This window comes from Lissotriton vulgaris, chromosome 5, assembly GCF_964263255.1.
Source record: "Lissotriton vulgaris chromosome 5, aLisVul1.2, whole genome shotgun sequence".
Classification (NCBI taxonomy): domain Eukaryota; kingdom Metazoa; phylum Chordata; class Amphibia; order Caudata; family Salamandridae; genus Lissotriton; species Lissotriton vulgaris.
Window position 1 is genome coordinate 1,193,690,038 of NC_141693.1, and position 13,248 is coordinate 1,193,703,285.

The 13,248-nt window shown below is 42.4% G+C and overlaps 1 protein-coding gene across 1 annotated transcript in view; it reads left to right on the plus strand.

Annotated features, from left to right (window-relative positions):
- The window catches only part of CUZD1 (CUB and zona pellucida like domains 1), a 233,754-nt gene that overhangs the window by 131,438 nt on the left and 89,068 nt on the right, over nucleotides 1–13,248 (plus strand). Inside the window, exons 4-5 of the mRNA XM_086922981.1 lie at nucleotides 10,058–10,208; nucleotides 11,909–12,111. Coding sequence (XP_086779107.1) covers nucleotides 10,058–10,208; nucleotides 11,909–12,111 — 354 coding nt within the window. The remainder of the gene's footprint in view (nucleotides 1–10,057; nucleotides 10,209–11,908; nucleotides 12,112–13,248) is intronic.

Here is a 13,248-nt window from a genome sequence, read left to right on the forward strand (position 1 = left end):
TTTCTCGATGACTTTGGCCGGGAATGGTAGGAGCGAGATGGGGCGGTAGTTTTTGAGTTCGGTGGGGTCCGCTGTGGGTTTTTTCAGAAGGGCGGTGAGTTCAGCGTGTTTCCAGTCTACCGGAAAGGTGGCGGAGTTGAAGGAGCAGTTGATGACGTCTCGGAGGTGCGGTGCTATGATGGAGTCTGCTTTGTTGAAGATGTGGTGAGGACATGGGTCTGTGGGAGATCCTGAGTGGATAGAGTTCATTAGGCGGATGGTGTCTTCAGTGGAGATTGGGTTCCAATCGTTAAGGGTGTTCGCCGGGGGAGGATGATCAGCAACTGGTAGGGTGGGTTGGTTTCCGGGTTGGTTGTCAAAGCTGTTGTGGATGTCTGCAATCTTGTTGTGGAAAAATGAGGCTAGGGAGTCGCAGAGGGTTTGAGAGGGGGTGATGTCGTTGGAGTTGGCCGAGGGATTGGAAAATTCCTTGACGATGTTGAAAAGTTCCTTGCTGTTGTGAGCGTTGTTGTCAAGTCGATCCTTGAATGCTGATTTTTTGGCCTTTCGGATTAGTTGGTGGTGAATGCGGGTGGCGTTTTTGAAGGCGTCCTTGGTGCTGGTGGTTGGGTCTTTTTTCCAGGTCTTTTCAAGGGTGCGGCAGAGTTTCTTGGACTTCTTGAGATCATCGTTGAACCATGAGGCCTTCTTGCTGCCAGGTTTGTTTTGACGTTTTTTCAGTGGCGCTAGGGTGTCAGCGGTTTTGGATAGCCAGATGGTGAGGTTGGCGGCGGCTTCGTTAGCGTTGGATGAGAGGGCTGGGGTGTTTTGAAGGAGCGAAGCGGAGATTTGGTCCGTGGTGATTTTGTTCCAGTTTCTTTGCAGGGTAGGTTGGAGGTGGATGCTGGGTTTTGGTTTGTTGTAGGTGAAGTGAACGCAGCTGTGGTCAGTCCAGAGGAGGTCTGTGGTGTGGCTGAAGGAGACATGGTTGCTGGATGTGAAGATGGGGTCGAGTGTGTGACCTGCGATGTGGGTGGAGGTGGTGACAAGTTGTTTAAGTCCGAGATTGGCGAGGTTGTCCAAAAGGGTGGCGGTGTTGCGGTCGTTGTTCTTTTCAAGGTGAAAGTTGAGGTCTCCCAGAAGGATGTAGTCTTTGGAGGGGAGCGCGTGTGGAGTGATGAAGTCCGTGATGTCTTCACTGAATTTTGCGCGGGGTCCTGGTGGTCTGTAGAGGAGGGTGCCTCTGAGTGTGGTCTTGGGGTCGATGTGGATCTGGAAGTGAAGGTGTTCGGAGTTGGCGAGGTTGGCGTCCGAGCTGGTTGATATGCGGATTGATTTCTTATGGACGATAGCGATTCCTCCTCCTGTGTGGCCGGTACGGTCCTTGCGTGTGATTTTATAGTCTTCAGGGATGGCAATGGTGATGTCTGGTGCGGAGGAAGCGTTCATCCATGTTTCCGTAAGGAAGGCGACGTCTGGAGAGATGGTGTCTAGTAAATTCCATAGGTCAATGGCGTGTCTGTGGACCGATCGGGTGTTGAGAAGGATGCATTGTAGGTGGGTGGGGTCGGGAGTCAGTGGTGTGGTCGTAGTGGAGATGTTGTCGGTGCCGCTGAATTTGCAGGAGTAGCAGGAGAAGGGTCCATGGGTGTATCCAGGGGCGGCTTGGACGCAGTTGGGAGCGCGACCGGGGTTAAGGGCTAGGAGGGATGCGGCATCGTAGGTAATGCGGGGGGGATGGGCAGCGCGAGGGGCAGGGGGTCTGGCGCTGGGCGCGGTCCAGGCGCGGGCGGGCGTAGACGGGCTTACCTTTGGCGCACCTTCGGCGAGGCCGAAGCGCGTGGACGCTGCGCGTGGGGGCCTTGGCCATAAATGGATGTTGGGGGGGGAGGGGCGAGGGCGTCTCAGCTGGGAGGCGGGGCGGGCTCAGGGAGTAAGGAAACAACAACAACAACACCGGAGACAAAATGGAGGAGGGGGGAGCAGAGCAGGGCGCCGGGGCAAATCGCGCTACTATTACAAGTTCAGGCACAAAGCAAACAAATACGATTTCTGCAAATAGAGCGCTTTAACAGGCAAATGCAATGCAGCGCTGATCACCAATACCGCGAGGTAGCAGAGAGGCAGACCAGGGAGCGACCACTCGGCCAGGAGCGACGAGGAAATCAGCTTGGCTAAAAAGGAATTACCTGTTCACCACTCATAGGGCTTATTTTACTCCACTTAAGCTTTCTGAAATCAATAAAGAGCTGCCTGTATGTGGTAAGAAATGTGGGCTGGCCTCGGCCCCTGATACCCATATGTTTAAAGAGTGTTCAGCTCTGATCCCTTTTTGGGAGAGTGTTGGCAGTTTTTTATCGGATACAATAGGAATCCCTAACATCATTGGTTTACCCTTGGTCTTTTTTGGCTTACAAGAAAATGTTAGAGGCCCTGCAAGATCGCAACTTTTTTATGCTGTGCTCTTAGCTAGAAGACAATTATGTATAAAATGGTCAGACCCTACCCCTCCCTCCTTTTTTGACTGGCAATTTCCTGTTTTGGCAACTTCCAAGTTAGACCTATTGAGATCAGGCAGTAAAAGGAAGAGATCTTTTTTGAATATTTTGAAAATAAGATGGGACTCGGAGTTGAGGGGGTAAGGTTTTTTTTTTCCTTTTTCTTTCCTTTCTCTTCTCCGGTCCTATGATTATACTGCCTGACTACGCCAAGGTTAGGTCTGGAACCCCCAGTATGGGTGGGGGGCCCCAAGACAAGGTCATCTAGCCCCAGAGGCTCGCAAGAATGGAGTTCTTAGTGGGTGCTTGGTGTACACTCTAGTAAGTCGAATGCCAGTAAGTGGGCGATCTCATTCCTGAGCTGCCTATGCCTCTCAGCTCACTGAGTGAGGGTATAGACCTCTTGAGTGTGCATTCAGGACAAGATTGGCGGTAAATGAGGACAAAAAATAAAAAAGCAGAAAAAACAGCAAGGTAGAGTGGGGCTAAGGTAATTTATAAAAGTGAATGCACAAAAATCTAGTACCAAAGAGTAAAGTTCTGTACGCATCAAGAACATTTTGTGAGATGCTATGATAATTCCATGAGGGTTGTAAAGTAGGACATGTCCACACTTAATCTACCAACCGCCAGCCACTCACAATATTTCCCTTTCATAAGGATCCCACTTTTGTCACATGTGACTACACTTATTTCCTAGTTTTTAATGTTTGCATAATTCAAGTCAATGATGTATATGTGATGCGGTGAAACAGCCTATAAACATAGCATTTATAACATGTAGAGATGACTAAACAGAACCTTGCGCCAGACACTCTGCAGTACCTCTGTTCACACTCGCTTCACCCATGCCATCATTGCTGACATTGATATAGAACCACTGTGACCCTTGCACTCTGTCCAGCTTCTGGTATTGAATCAGTTTATTCCACTAACTCTTTCAGTCTCGAGAGAATGAAGGAGGCTTATCTTTGAATATCTCTGCTGTGATCCGACCAAGGTTTCCGGGCTGCCGTGCAACAATACGTGAAGCGACGTGAGGCAACGTGAGGCTGAGCGTCATTTCTGTTGTCCCGATCCCGCGGTGGATCAGAGGGTTGACGTGGAGCGCGGAGAATACGGAGGCCGTACGGAGGTCACAGAAGCAGGATATGGAGATTAGGTGATTTAGAGTCTCGGGCTCAGGGCACGTGGCACAGAGCGAGTGCCCAGGAAAGAAAAAAAGAGCGCATAAGAGCTTGAAAGTGAGGAGCAAAGCATGCACGTTTTTTTGTTTTTGTTTTTTGTGGACTTGAATTGCCAACTGTCCAGCAGAGCCCCCCAGAGAGGGGGGGGCAGAGGCTGAAAAAAAGGAGGGGAGAGTAACCTGAAGTAACCAGCCCAGTGTTAAGTAAGGTTATACCTGCAGGAGTAAAGGCTATTACCACGGCAAGCCCAAAGTACCACTACTCGACACAGCAGAGCTAAGTGAAAGCGTATTTCTTTTTGTTACTTTTTGCTGCGTGGGGACAATCTGGACGCAGTCAGCGGAAGCAGTACAGGTCGCATTAGTTGTTGGACTCACGCTGGACTAATCTGGGCCTTTCCACAGATTGTATCCAACAGTTTTAGCTGTTGTGCTAGATACATTCATTGATACTTGGGCCTTAAAATTATATTGGACCGGAGCCGTTTCCTTTTTAAATTGCCCCCCAAAAAGCAAAAAATAAGCAAAATAAGAAAAGATCCTCAGTCTACAAATAAGGAAACAAGTGAGTCAATTAGACCCCAGCGGAGATTATAGAAGAAGTGAAAGATATGAGGGGACAAAATAAAGTAATAATGAAGAGAAATACTCCAAATGTGCAAAATACATCGCATGCGAGCACGAAAGGAGGTGGCACGGTATCTAGATCAATAAAAGAATTTGTGGGAAAAAACTTCACCAAGAAACCTACGCCCAAAAAAACTCAAGATTTAGAGAGGGATTTAACTCTAATCCAGGAAACAAATGATCAATGTGCTGAATACATAGAAGATTCATTCTCCAATCATTGTGATTTAAATCAAATAAACATCAATCTGGAACCAAGACTTCCCTCATCGCATAGGATTTTCTCCAAGCATGATACCGTAGATGGAGATGGAGATTATGAGGAGAAAGTCTCAAAAGAGCAGCAAGCTCTGAAAGATAGTAATGTCCTTCAGGAAAGAGCAAATGTAGATAAAAGTCTGGGCCAATGGGCAAATGGCGGCTACAGGTCCCTGGAACATATGCTTCGCAATAGCACTGAGAACTTAGATTTGTCGGCAACGCGTTCAGCATCAATGCTGGACATGATATTAATGCTACAAAAGATCTTGCAAGGCCTGTTAGAGGTCACACTTTCAAACAATAAAATATTAAAAGCCCAGGAGACGAGCCAAAAGCTCATTGTGTGTGAACTACAGGGCATTAGGGCTCTAATGCCGTCGGTGGTTAGACCAGTGTTGGACACTACCACTACCAGCGTAGGGGGCATCGGAGACACCGAGGCATTAGACCAACGGAATTATGACCATGATGTGTACATATCGAAACAGCCTATGTTAATTAGGAGAAGAAATGAACAGCGGAGTCATAGGTGGCAAAAGTTTAGATTAAGGAAACTTACCCAGTGTTCAGGGAAACTTCAAGGGAAACAATCGATCAGTAAAAAAGTCAAGTGTAAAGAAGATAAACCACTTGTACCTTATGTAAAAACAGTAACAATTGACTCTCCTATAGTTACTAAGAATGAAAGTAAGAAGAAGCAAGAAAATCTCCAGAATTTAAGTCTGAAAAAATAAAAGAAAAAAGGCTGCAACAAAAAGATCGCTGGGAGTTAGTAAGAGAGGAGAAATGGTCCAAAAAAGGGTAAATTTAAGGGAGGTGAAAAGTAACCCAAAGAGTAGAGGAAAAAAGGGTGCGAAGATAAATGGCCCAAATAGAAAAAGAGACATATGTGAAGAAAAAAATTAGAGATCTGGAAGTTACTGAGCCAAGTGATAAAAAGTGGTTATACTTTGAACCCCAGGATGTACCTTAGGGCAGGAAAAAGTTAAGGAAAATTACTCCGTTTAAATTGCACGCAACTTTTATTTTCCTTCTCAAAATGTCCAAGCCTATGTAAAATTGAATCAAAGGATTTAAGGCAGGTTGGATTCTTACCAAGTAGTAAAGGCAAGGAATTGACTAAAGTAGAAGTACATTCAGGGATGATTAAATCTACAATAGTAAATGCTGAAAAAGAAATATTAAAGGAAGGAATAAGATTAATCACAGAGATGGAAATAGAAAATGTAAGACAGCGAGATAGCAGTTTCTTGAACTGTCGTGGAGGCTTGGGGAAAAGACAAGCAAGATTAATTACAGGGGCATGTGGAGCAAGAGAGAAAATCAAAATTGTTGTCGAAAACCATGAGCTGTATAAGAACATGGGGAAATAGATTAGGGAAATGGGTCGTCGCATAGACTAAGAATAATCTCGTGAAACATTAATGGTCAGAAAGAGCAAAGAAAGATAAGATTAGGGAAATGGGTTGTCGCATAGACTATGAATAATCTTGTGGAACATTAATTGTCTAAAAGAGCAAAGAAAGATAGATTGTGTAAAAAATGTTTCACAGCAGGCAAATATTATCTGTCTGCAAGAGTCTTGGTTATGCGAAGGTACCCCTGTAGTTGAAGGCTTTACCCAGATTTATAAAGCGTCTACCAAAGCTAGATTTGGACACCCATATGGTGGGATCATGACACTAATTTCCACAAGAACAATAAATAAAGTGACTTTGATAAATACTTCTTGTAAATGGATGCTGGCCAGTGAGGTACGTCTACAGGACCAGAGAAGGCAAAATGATTCTGTTATTGTGGTTAACATATATGTACAGTGAAGTACCCAAGAACAATATGTAAAAGAAAGGGGGCTCTTTAAAGTAGATCTGATATCCTTAAATGATAAATATGGTAAGGATTTTCTATTTATTACTGGTGATTTTAATCATAAACTTACTCCCGAAAAGTTGGACCACTGGATGAAGGAAATCTTAGACGCATATGAGATAATGCCGGCCCTTTTTCCCAGTGGTATTATGAATAAGCAAGACGAAGAGCTAGGGGAATTTCTAGGGTCACATGGACGAGTTAGTTTAAATGGTAGATCGGAATTCGATAGACCAGCAGAGCAAACATTTAGAAGGGACAAATATTGCGATCAATAGACAATTTATTTGTAGACACCTGGAACTTTGCCTCAGTAAAAAAGTTTGAGGTAATTAGGCGCAAAGAAAGTGACCACTACCCTCTGTATTGTGAAATAGTGAGAGCTTCCCCAAGATTCCGTGAAAAGTTTCTACTACAACCTATGGATTACCCAAAAAGATTGACTACATAACTAACTGAGGAATATATTATAAAATTATCTAGTCTTCAACAAAATCTAGCCTCTGAATTAGCATGGAACCCGAGAGTTCCATGGTTTGAGGAACAAATCAAGTAAGCAGTAGAATGCCTATGTGTAAATTTAAAGCAGACGAAAAAAGGGGGAAAAATTCTGCAAGGGGGTGGCAGACAGCTAATGGGCTGATTTGACTCCGTATGTAGAGAGAAAAAAAAGCTGCTGAGGAGAGAAGAAAGAAAGATGAAATTAAGATATGATCAGGAGGGTCATAATAAGTTATTAAAATAGAAGAAGGAATATAAAATGTTAGTGAGATCTAAGAAAAGAAGCTTTAAAGAAAAATGTTGGGAATCTCTATTGGAAATCATAGAAAGTAAAAATATTAAAGGCTTCTGGAGGTTGATCCAAGATGCAGCGGGTCGATCTCCGGTAGACATGAGCTGCAAAGTAGATGAGGCTTCCTGGGAGGAGCACCTAAATCAATTATATTAGTCTAGTAATGGGCCAGAACTTAGTGAGAAAAAAACCTGTATGCGGCATGTAGTAAAAAATCTAATTCCCCTATGCTCTCCTGAAAATACCATTAGGAGGTTAAATTTAAATTTAACCCGAGTAGCAGGGCCTGATAATTTACCTGCAGTTTTAATTAAGACAGAGTTAAACTGTTGGGCCCAATTTTTCTCAAAGATGTTTACAGCCTTACTAACCTCCGGTATAATTCCAAAATCATGGAGGAGAGCCGTGATCAGGCCATTGCATAAAAAAGGGGATAGAAAGAACCCAAATTATTATAGATTATTTATAGATTAGTAGATTAATTAATCTATTAGATATTGGTGTGAAAGTGTTTTCCAAAATAATCCTGGAAAAACTGAAGGAATGGGTCGAATTAAATGCGATTATCCCGGTAGAACACGGAGGGTTCAAAGAGGGGCACTCAACTCTCAACTATTGCTTTGCCTTGTGGGCGGTTGCTCGAAGTCAGTGGAACAGCAGGGTAGATTATACTGCTGTTTTGTTGACTTCCGGGCTGCATTTGATCTAGTAGATAGAGAATGCTTATGGGAGACGCTAAAAAGATATAATATCCCTGAGGAGCTCTTAGAAGTCATTCAAGGGTTGCATATTGAAAATTGGGCACAGGTTATTTAAGATATAGCAGGGGGTTTGACTCACGAGATAGAAATCAATAACGGTTTAAGACAGGGTTGAGTATTGGCCCCTCTTCTTTTCTCAATCTTTCTTGCAGATTTACAAAATGTATTAATAACCGAAAGAGTAGCAAGCCCAAAGGTAAATGGGAAGCATCTGTCTTGCCTACTATATGCAGATGACCTAGTTATCTTTGATCACACTGAACTAGGACTGCAAAGAAATTTAAATGCATTTGAGAGATATTGTTTATCCAAACACTTAATAGTAAATATGGAAAAAACAAAAATATTGTGTTTTAGAAAGAAAAATCATAAATATAGATGGTTCCTGGGCCAGACAAAATTGGAAGTCGTTAATTAATACAAATATTTGGGAATATGGTTCGAGCTTTAAACTGGGGCATGCACTTACAGGCCCCAAAAATAAAAGGACTTGCAGGAATTTGTGGTTTGAAAAAATCTACCAGTAATTACGGAGTCATGTCACACAGACCATTGTTGAAAGCATTTAGGGCTATGATCCCGCCGCAGATGCAATATGGAGCAGAAATCTTATGTTTAGGGGGGAAATGTTCATGGGATAATGAGGAACGGAAATGTTTAAAAGCTCTTCTTTCTTTGCCCAGCTCCTCAATGATACAGGCCATTAGGTTAGAACTAGATTGGCCAGCATGGAACATACAAGTTCAGGTAAATCTATGTAGATTTTGGAAACGACTAGGATCAGGAGAGGAAGAGAAAGGGTCCTGTTGGTGTAGGAGGGAGATCCAACAGAATGAACTGAAATGGGCAAAAGCTACTAGAAAGAAACTCTACTCCATTTGCGATAATTTAAAGGTGACTGTTGGCCCGGAGTCATTACGTATTGATGAACGGAAGAGTGTTCTAAAAACCTTGGTAAACAGAAAATCTAGACAAATCAATATGGATTACCTGAAACAAAAAGAGTATGTGCATTTTATGTTGAATAGCTGGATAAATGAAAACTGGTATCCGTATGTAGATACTGTACCGAATCACTGGTTGAGGTTGGAATTGTTAAAGGTGAGAATAGCTATTAATCCTGCATGTGCAAATGAGAAAAAAAAAACATATTAATGGATGATGTCGGTAAATGTACATGCAGGATAGGCTTAAAATGTACCTGTGTCCATATTGTAATGGATTGTCAAAAATTGTTATCTGTGCGGCATTTGATTTTAAGGCCAGTTTTTTTAAATATGGAATAAGGTCAAGGACACAAGCAATTGAGCTCCTCATTGCCTTGCAGTTCTTTGACATTGCAATTGCTTTGGCGAAGTTTGTCCGAGTAGCTAAGAGATTTCTCATGGAATAAGGAAATGGAAAGAGTCAATTTGGACGATTTTAATTATTTAATGCATTCTCCTAACATTGAACTTTTATGCATTGGACTTGGCTCACAGTATGATACTGTGAAAACAAGTTTTTATGAGAAATAATGAATTCTTGGTTTTAGGTACTGTTATGAATCTTAATAAGTGTACTTTTAGCTGTTGCATGATCGTATATGTAGTTTAAAGACCAATTGGTCATAATAAACTGATTTTTTGATTGATTGATTGAATTAATTTATAAAAGTGAATGCACAAAAATCTAGTACCAAAGAGTAAAGTTCTGTACGCATCAAGACCATTTTGTAAGATGCTATGATAATTCCATGAGGGTTGTAAAGTAGAACATGTCAACACAATGTACCAACTCACAATATTTCCCTTTCATAAGGATCTCACTTTTGTCACGTGACTACACTTAATTCCCAGTTTTTAATGTTTACATAATTCAAGTCAATGATGTATATGTGATGCCCTGAAACAGCCTATAAACATAGCATTTCTAACATGTAGAGATGACTAAACAGAACCTTGCCGCGGACACTCTGCAGCACCTCTGTTCAAACTCGCTTTCACCCATGCCATCATTGCTGATATTGACATAGTACCACTGTGACCCTTGCCCTCTGTCCAGCTTCTGGTATTGAATCAGTTTATTCCACTGACTCTTTCAGTCTCGCAGCAGTGCGGAGGAAAGCTGACCGATCCATCAGGAACCTTCACCAGCCCAAACTACCCTGCCTTCCACCCAGATTTCACCTTTTGTGTCTGGCACATTGAAGTGAAACCCAAGCAAACTATTCATGTGGTGTTCAGCGAAATTTTGTGAGTAATGCTGTTCCTATGTTTTTCTTCCTATGGGCCTTGAAAATATTACACAAATAGTATGTCAACAGAATTTCTATACAGTTAAGATGAACATTTGAATGTGAACCTTCTCTAATAGACATGATGACGTTTACTTCAAAAATCAAAGCTGGCTTGGCCACACATTGCGTGACTACTAGGATTTAGGGATTTCTCTCTTATGATGTTAAGGGTGTGACTGAAGGTGTACAATTTGTCTAAGGCTAGAATGGAAAACAGAGTAAAAGATATCCCCTCAGTACCAGCACGAGATCTGCAAGCTCCATACTCAATGGCCATATTTGTATTATAAATTACAACAAGGTATTGTTTATTCTCTAAATTAGTGACACACCGATAAAACTTTCATAATAACCTGCAAGATACTTTGCATTTAGGGATTTTCGCACCAGTTTTTAGAAGTTACATTTGAAAGGCAACTATAGTCCAAAGGTAAAAGAAATTGCCCTCAGAAGTAATCTGGCTTCTTTAGGGCTCTCAGAGCGTATTATACTGTATGCTGGAGAAAAGAAGATTACAGCTTAGGCCACACAAACCATACAGTCATACGGCAATACAACTTGACCATAGAGTGTGCCATCCTATGTAAGGTATGAGCTTTTCTTAGGTTACCGGTGGCAATGCTAATGGATCATAAATTCAAAACTTTTCTTAACAAGGGAGCCCCAAGTATGTTCTTGTCCAGGAATCCAGAAGTCCTTATGATGGCAATGGATTTGCCAGCATAGCCGTGCACAGAAAAACAGTGCAGCAAAGAAAATTACTCCAGCGCTAAACACAATATTGCAGATTTACAAGAGGTGAGGTTCTAGCCATGCCTTCATAGGCACCTGGAATGTACAGTACATTTTGACAGTCTCTTGGAGCTGTAGACGGAGGTGCCCCTGGAACCAACAGAGGATTGTATCTTAAATAGGATCATAAGCAAAGTATGTTGTGTGATATTGGAAGTTTTTTCATGTCAAGGGCTGGATTACTAGCAGCCTAGACTCTTGCTGTCAAGTGGAGAAATAATGAGCTCTTCCACTAGAACATAGCAAACGGACCAAAACTGGCTGAGAAGTCTGCCACAAAAGTAGTTACCATTAACATACTATCTGCCTCTTAAACTTAGAACACCCCAAAATATGCTTCGGATATTTGGTTTGGTATGACATCTGTCCTTCATTAAGAGCTTAACCCTACAGGAATTATTATTTAAGTTTGATTACAAGTGTTTTTGTTCCTACTTTGAGAAGTACAAAATGTGCTAATGGATGGAATATTTGAATTAAGTCACTAAAAAAATTACCCTGGACGCATTCAAGGCCATTGCTTTTTTGGTCAATTGTGTGAGCACATTCAGGGACCAACCATATGCAAATTAGTCTTGTCCATGCCCCAAAAGAGACAGTCCAGTCCAGGTCAGGTCTGTGCAGGAATACATCCAACCACAAACATGTTTCAACCTTATTGGACTTAATCCGTGAGGTGTAGCTTCAATCTTACATCATAGGAAGCTTTTTGCCCGGTCCTAGGGACACTGGTCACAGTTACGAATACTAACTTCATCTTGCGGTGATGTAGAGTTTAGGCCAGTCCCTTCGGATTCCCAGGATAAACTATGTACATTTGTATACTGTTATCTTACTATGTGTTCTTCTCTTGCATGTGCTCAGCCTGGAGATTGACCCCACGTGCCGCTTTGATTTTCTGGCCTTGTACGATGGACCCAACACCAGTTCCCCTTTAATAGAAGAAGTGTGTGGCCGCACAAAACGCCAGTATGACTCCTCCTCTAACTCTCTAACCGTGTTACTGAGTGCTGACTATGCCAACTCCTACAGAGGCTTTTCTGCTACATACACTGCAGAGAGTAACAGTAAGTATGAAGCATTCCACTGAAGAGCGGTAAGCTTTACATCTATAGCCATAAGCGTCCTTATCCTTAATCCATCCTCTCCATTTCTGATATTTAATACTCAGACACTGGGAGGTAAAACGAAGGAGTTTGAAAATAGATTGAAATGTTTACAGCCGCATGCACTGAAAGACTTGTTGGAAATCAAATGCAAGACTGTAGGAGGCCACTTCGAAACTCAGCAGCTGTAATTAATCAGACTTTTGCATTACTTAGTACAATATTAGCCAGAACCAATGAAAGCATGAACCAAAATCATGTCTCCTTATTGAGGGCAGTCCCAGAAAACCGAAGTCAACCCACTTTACTTGGGCAACCATGCGTTAACCAACATCCTGTACATCACCCCCCACCTGGGCGACTGGATTGCACTAGCCATTCATTTGCCCATCTGTGATATAAACACTTTGAACTCGATGGACCAAACACTTTGGCAGCTTGCAAGGCGTTGCCCTGGTCGATATTAGGCTGTCCTTGCTTAGTTCCATTACCCAAGAGCCATGAGATGCATTCCCAGAGCAAAGTTCTCTCATTTATATTATTGAGACACTTCCAGTGACTTCACATCCCAACATGCACCTCTGAGATGAGCTCCTACTGTCTGTTTTCTTGTGAACATTATGAATCCTTCCCATCCACAGCAAATCATCAAACTTTCTTTTGTCTACCAAGCAACACCGCCACTTTATCATTTTACACCGATTACATATTTATCACTATTCATTTAGTTCTGGCTTTAGTCAACGGCGTTGTCAAGCATCTCCTCTCCATGTCTTCCCGAGGTGGTGTTTGTGGACTGAAGCATTTGCTTCAGGTACAGTTGTTATTTTTCACATATCCACATGAGGCTCAGATGCTTGCAGTAGGTGAAAGTTCAGTTTTTATACGAAAAAGGTCCTTTACTCTTCTGGTGCAGTGAAAACTGTCCTTTCTAGAGATTCTAACCACACATCCCACGGTTATGGCAAATATGTCATTACCTTTCACCTCTGTGTCCCATCTGTCTAGAAAAGATCCTAGAGCCGGATTCACAAAGGAGGTCATACATCTGCACTCACACATTTACACTTGCACCCCAGTGCACATTTCCAATTTTAT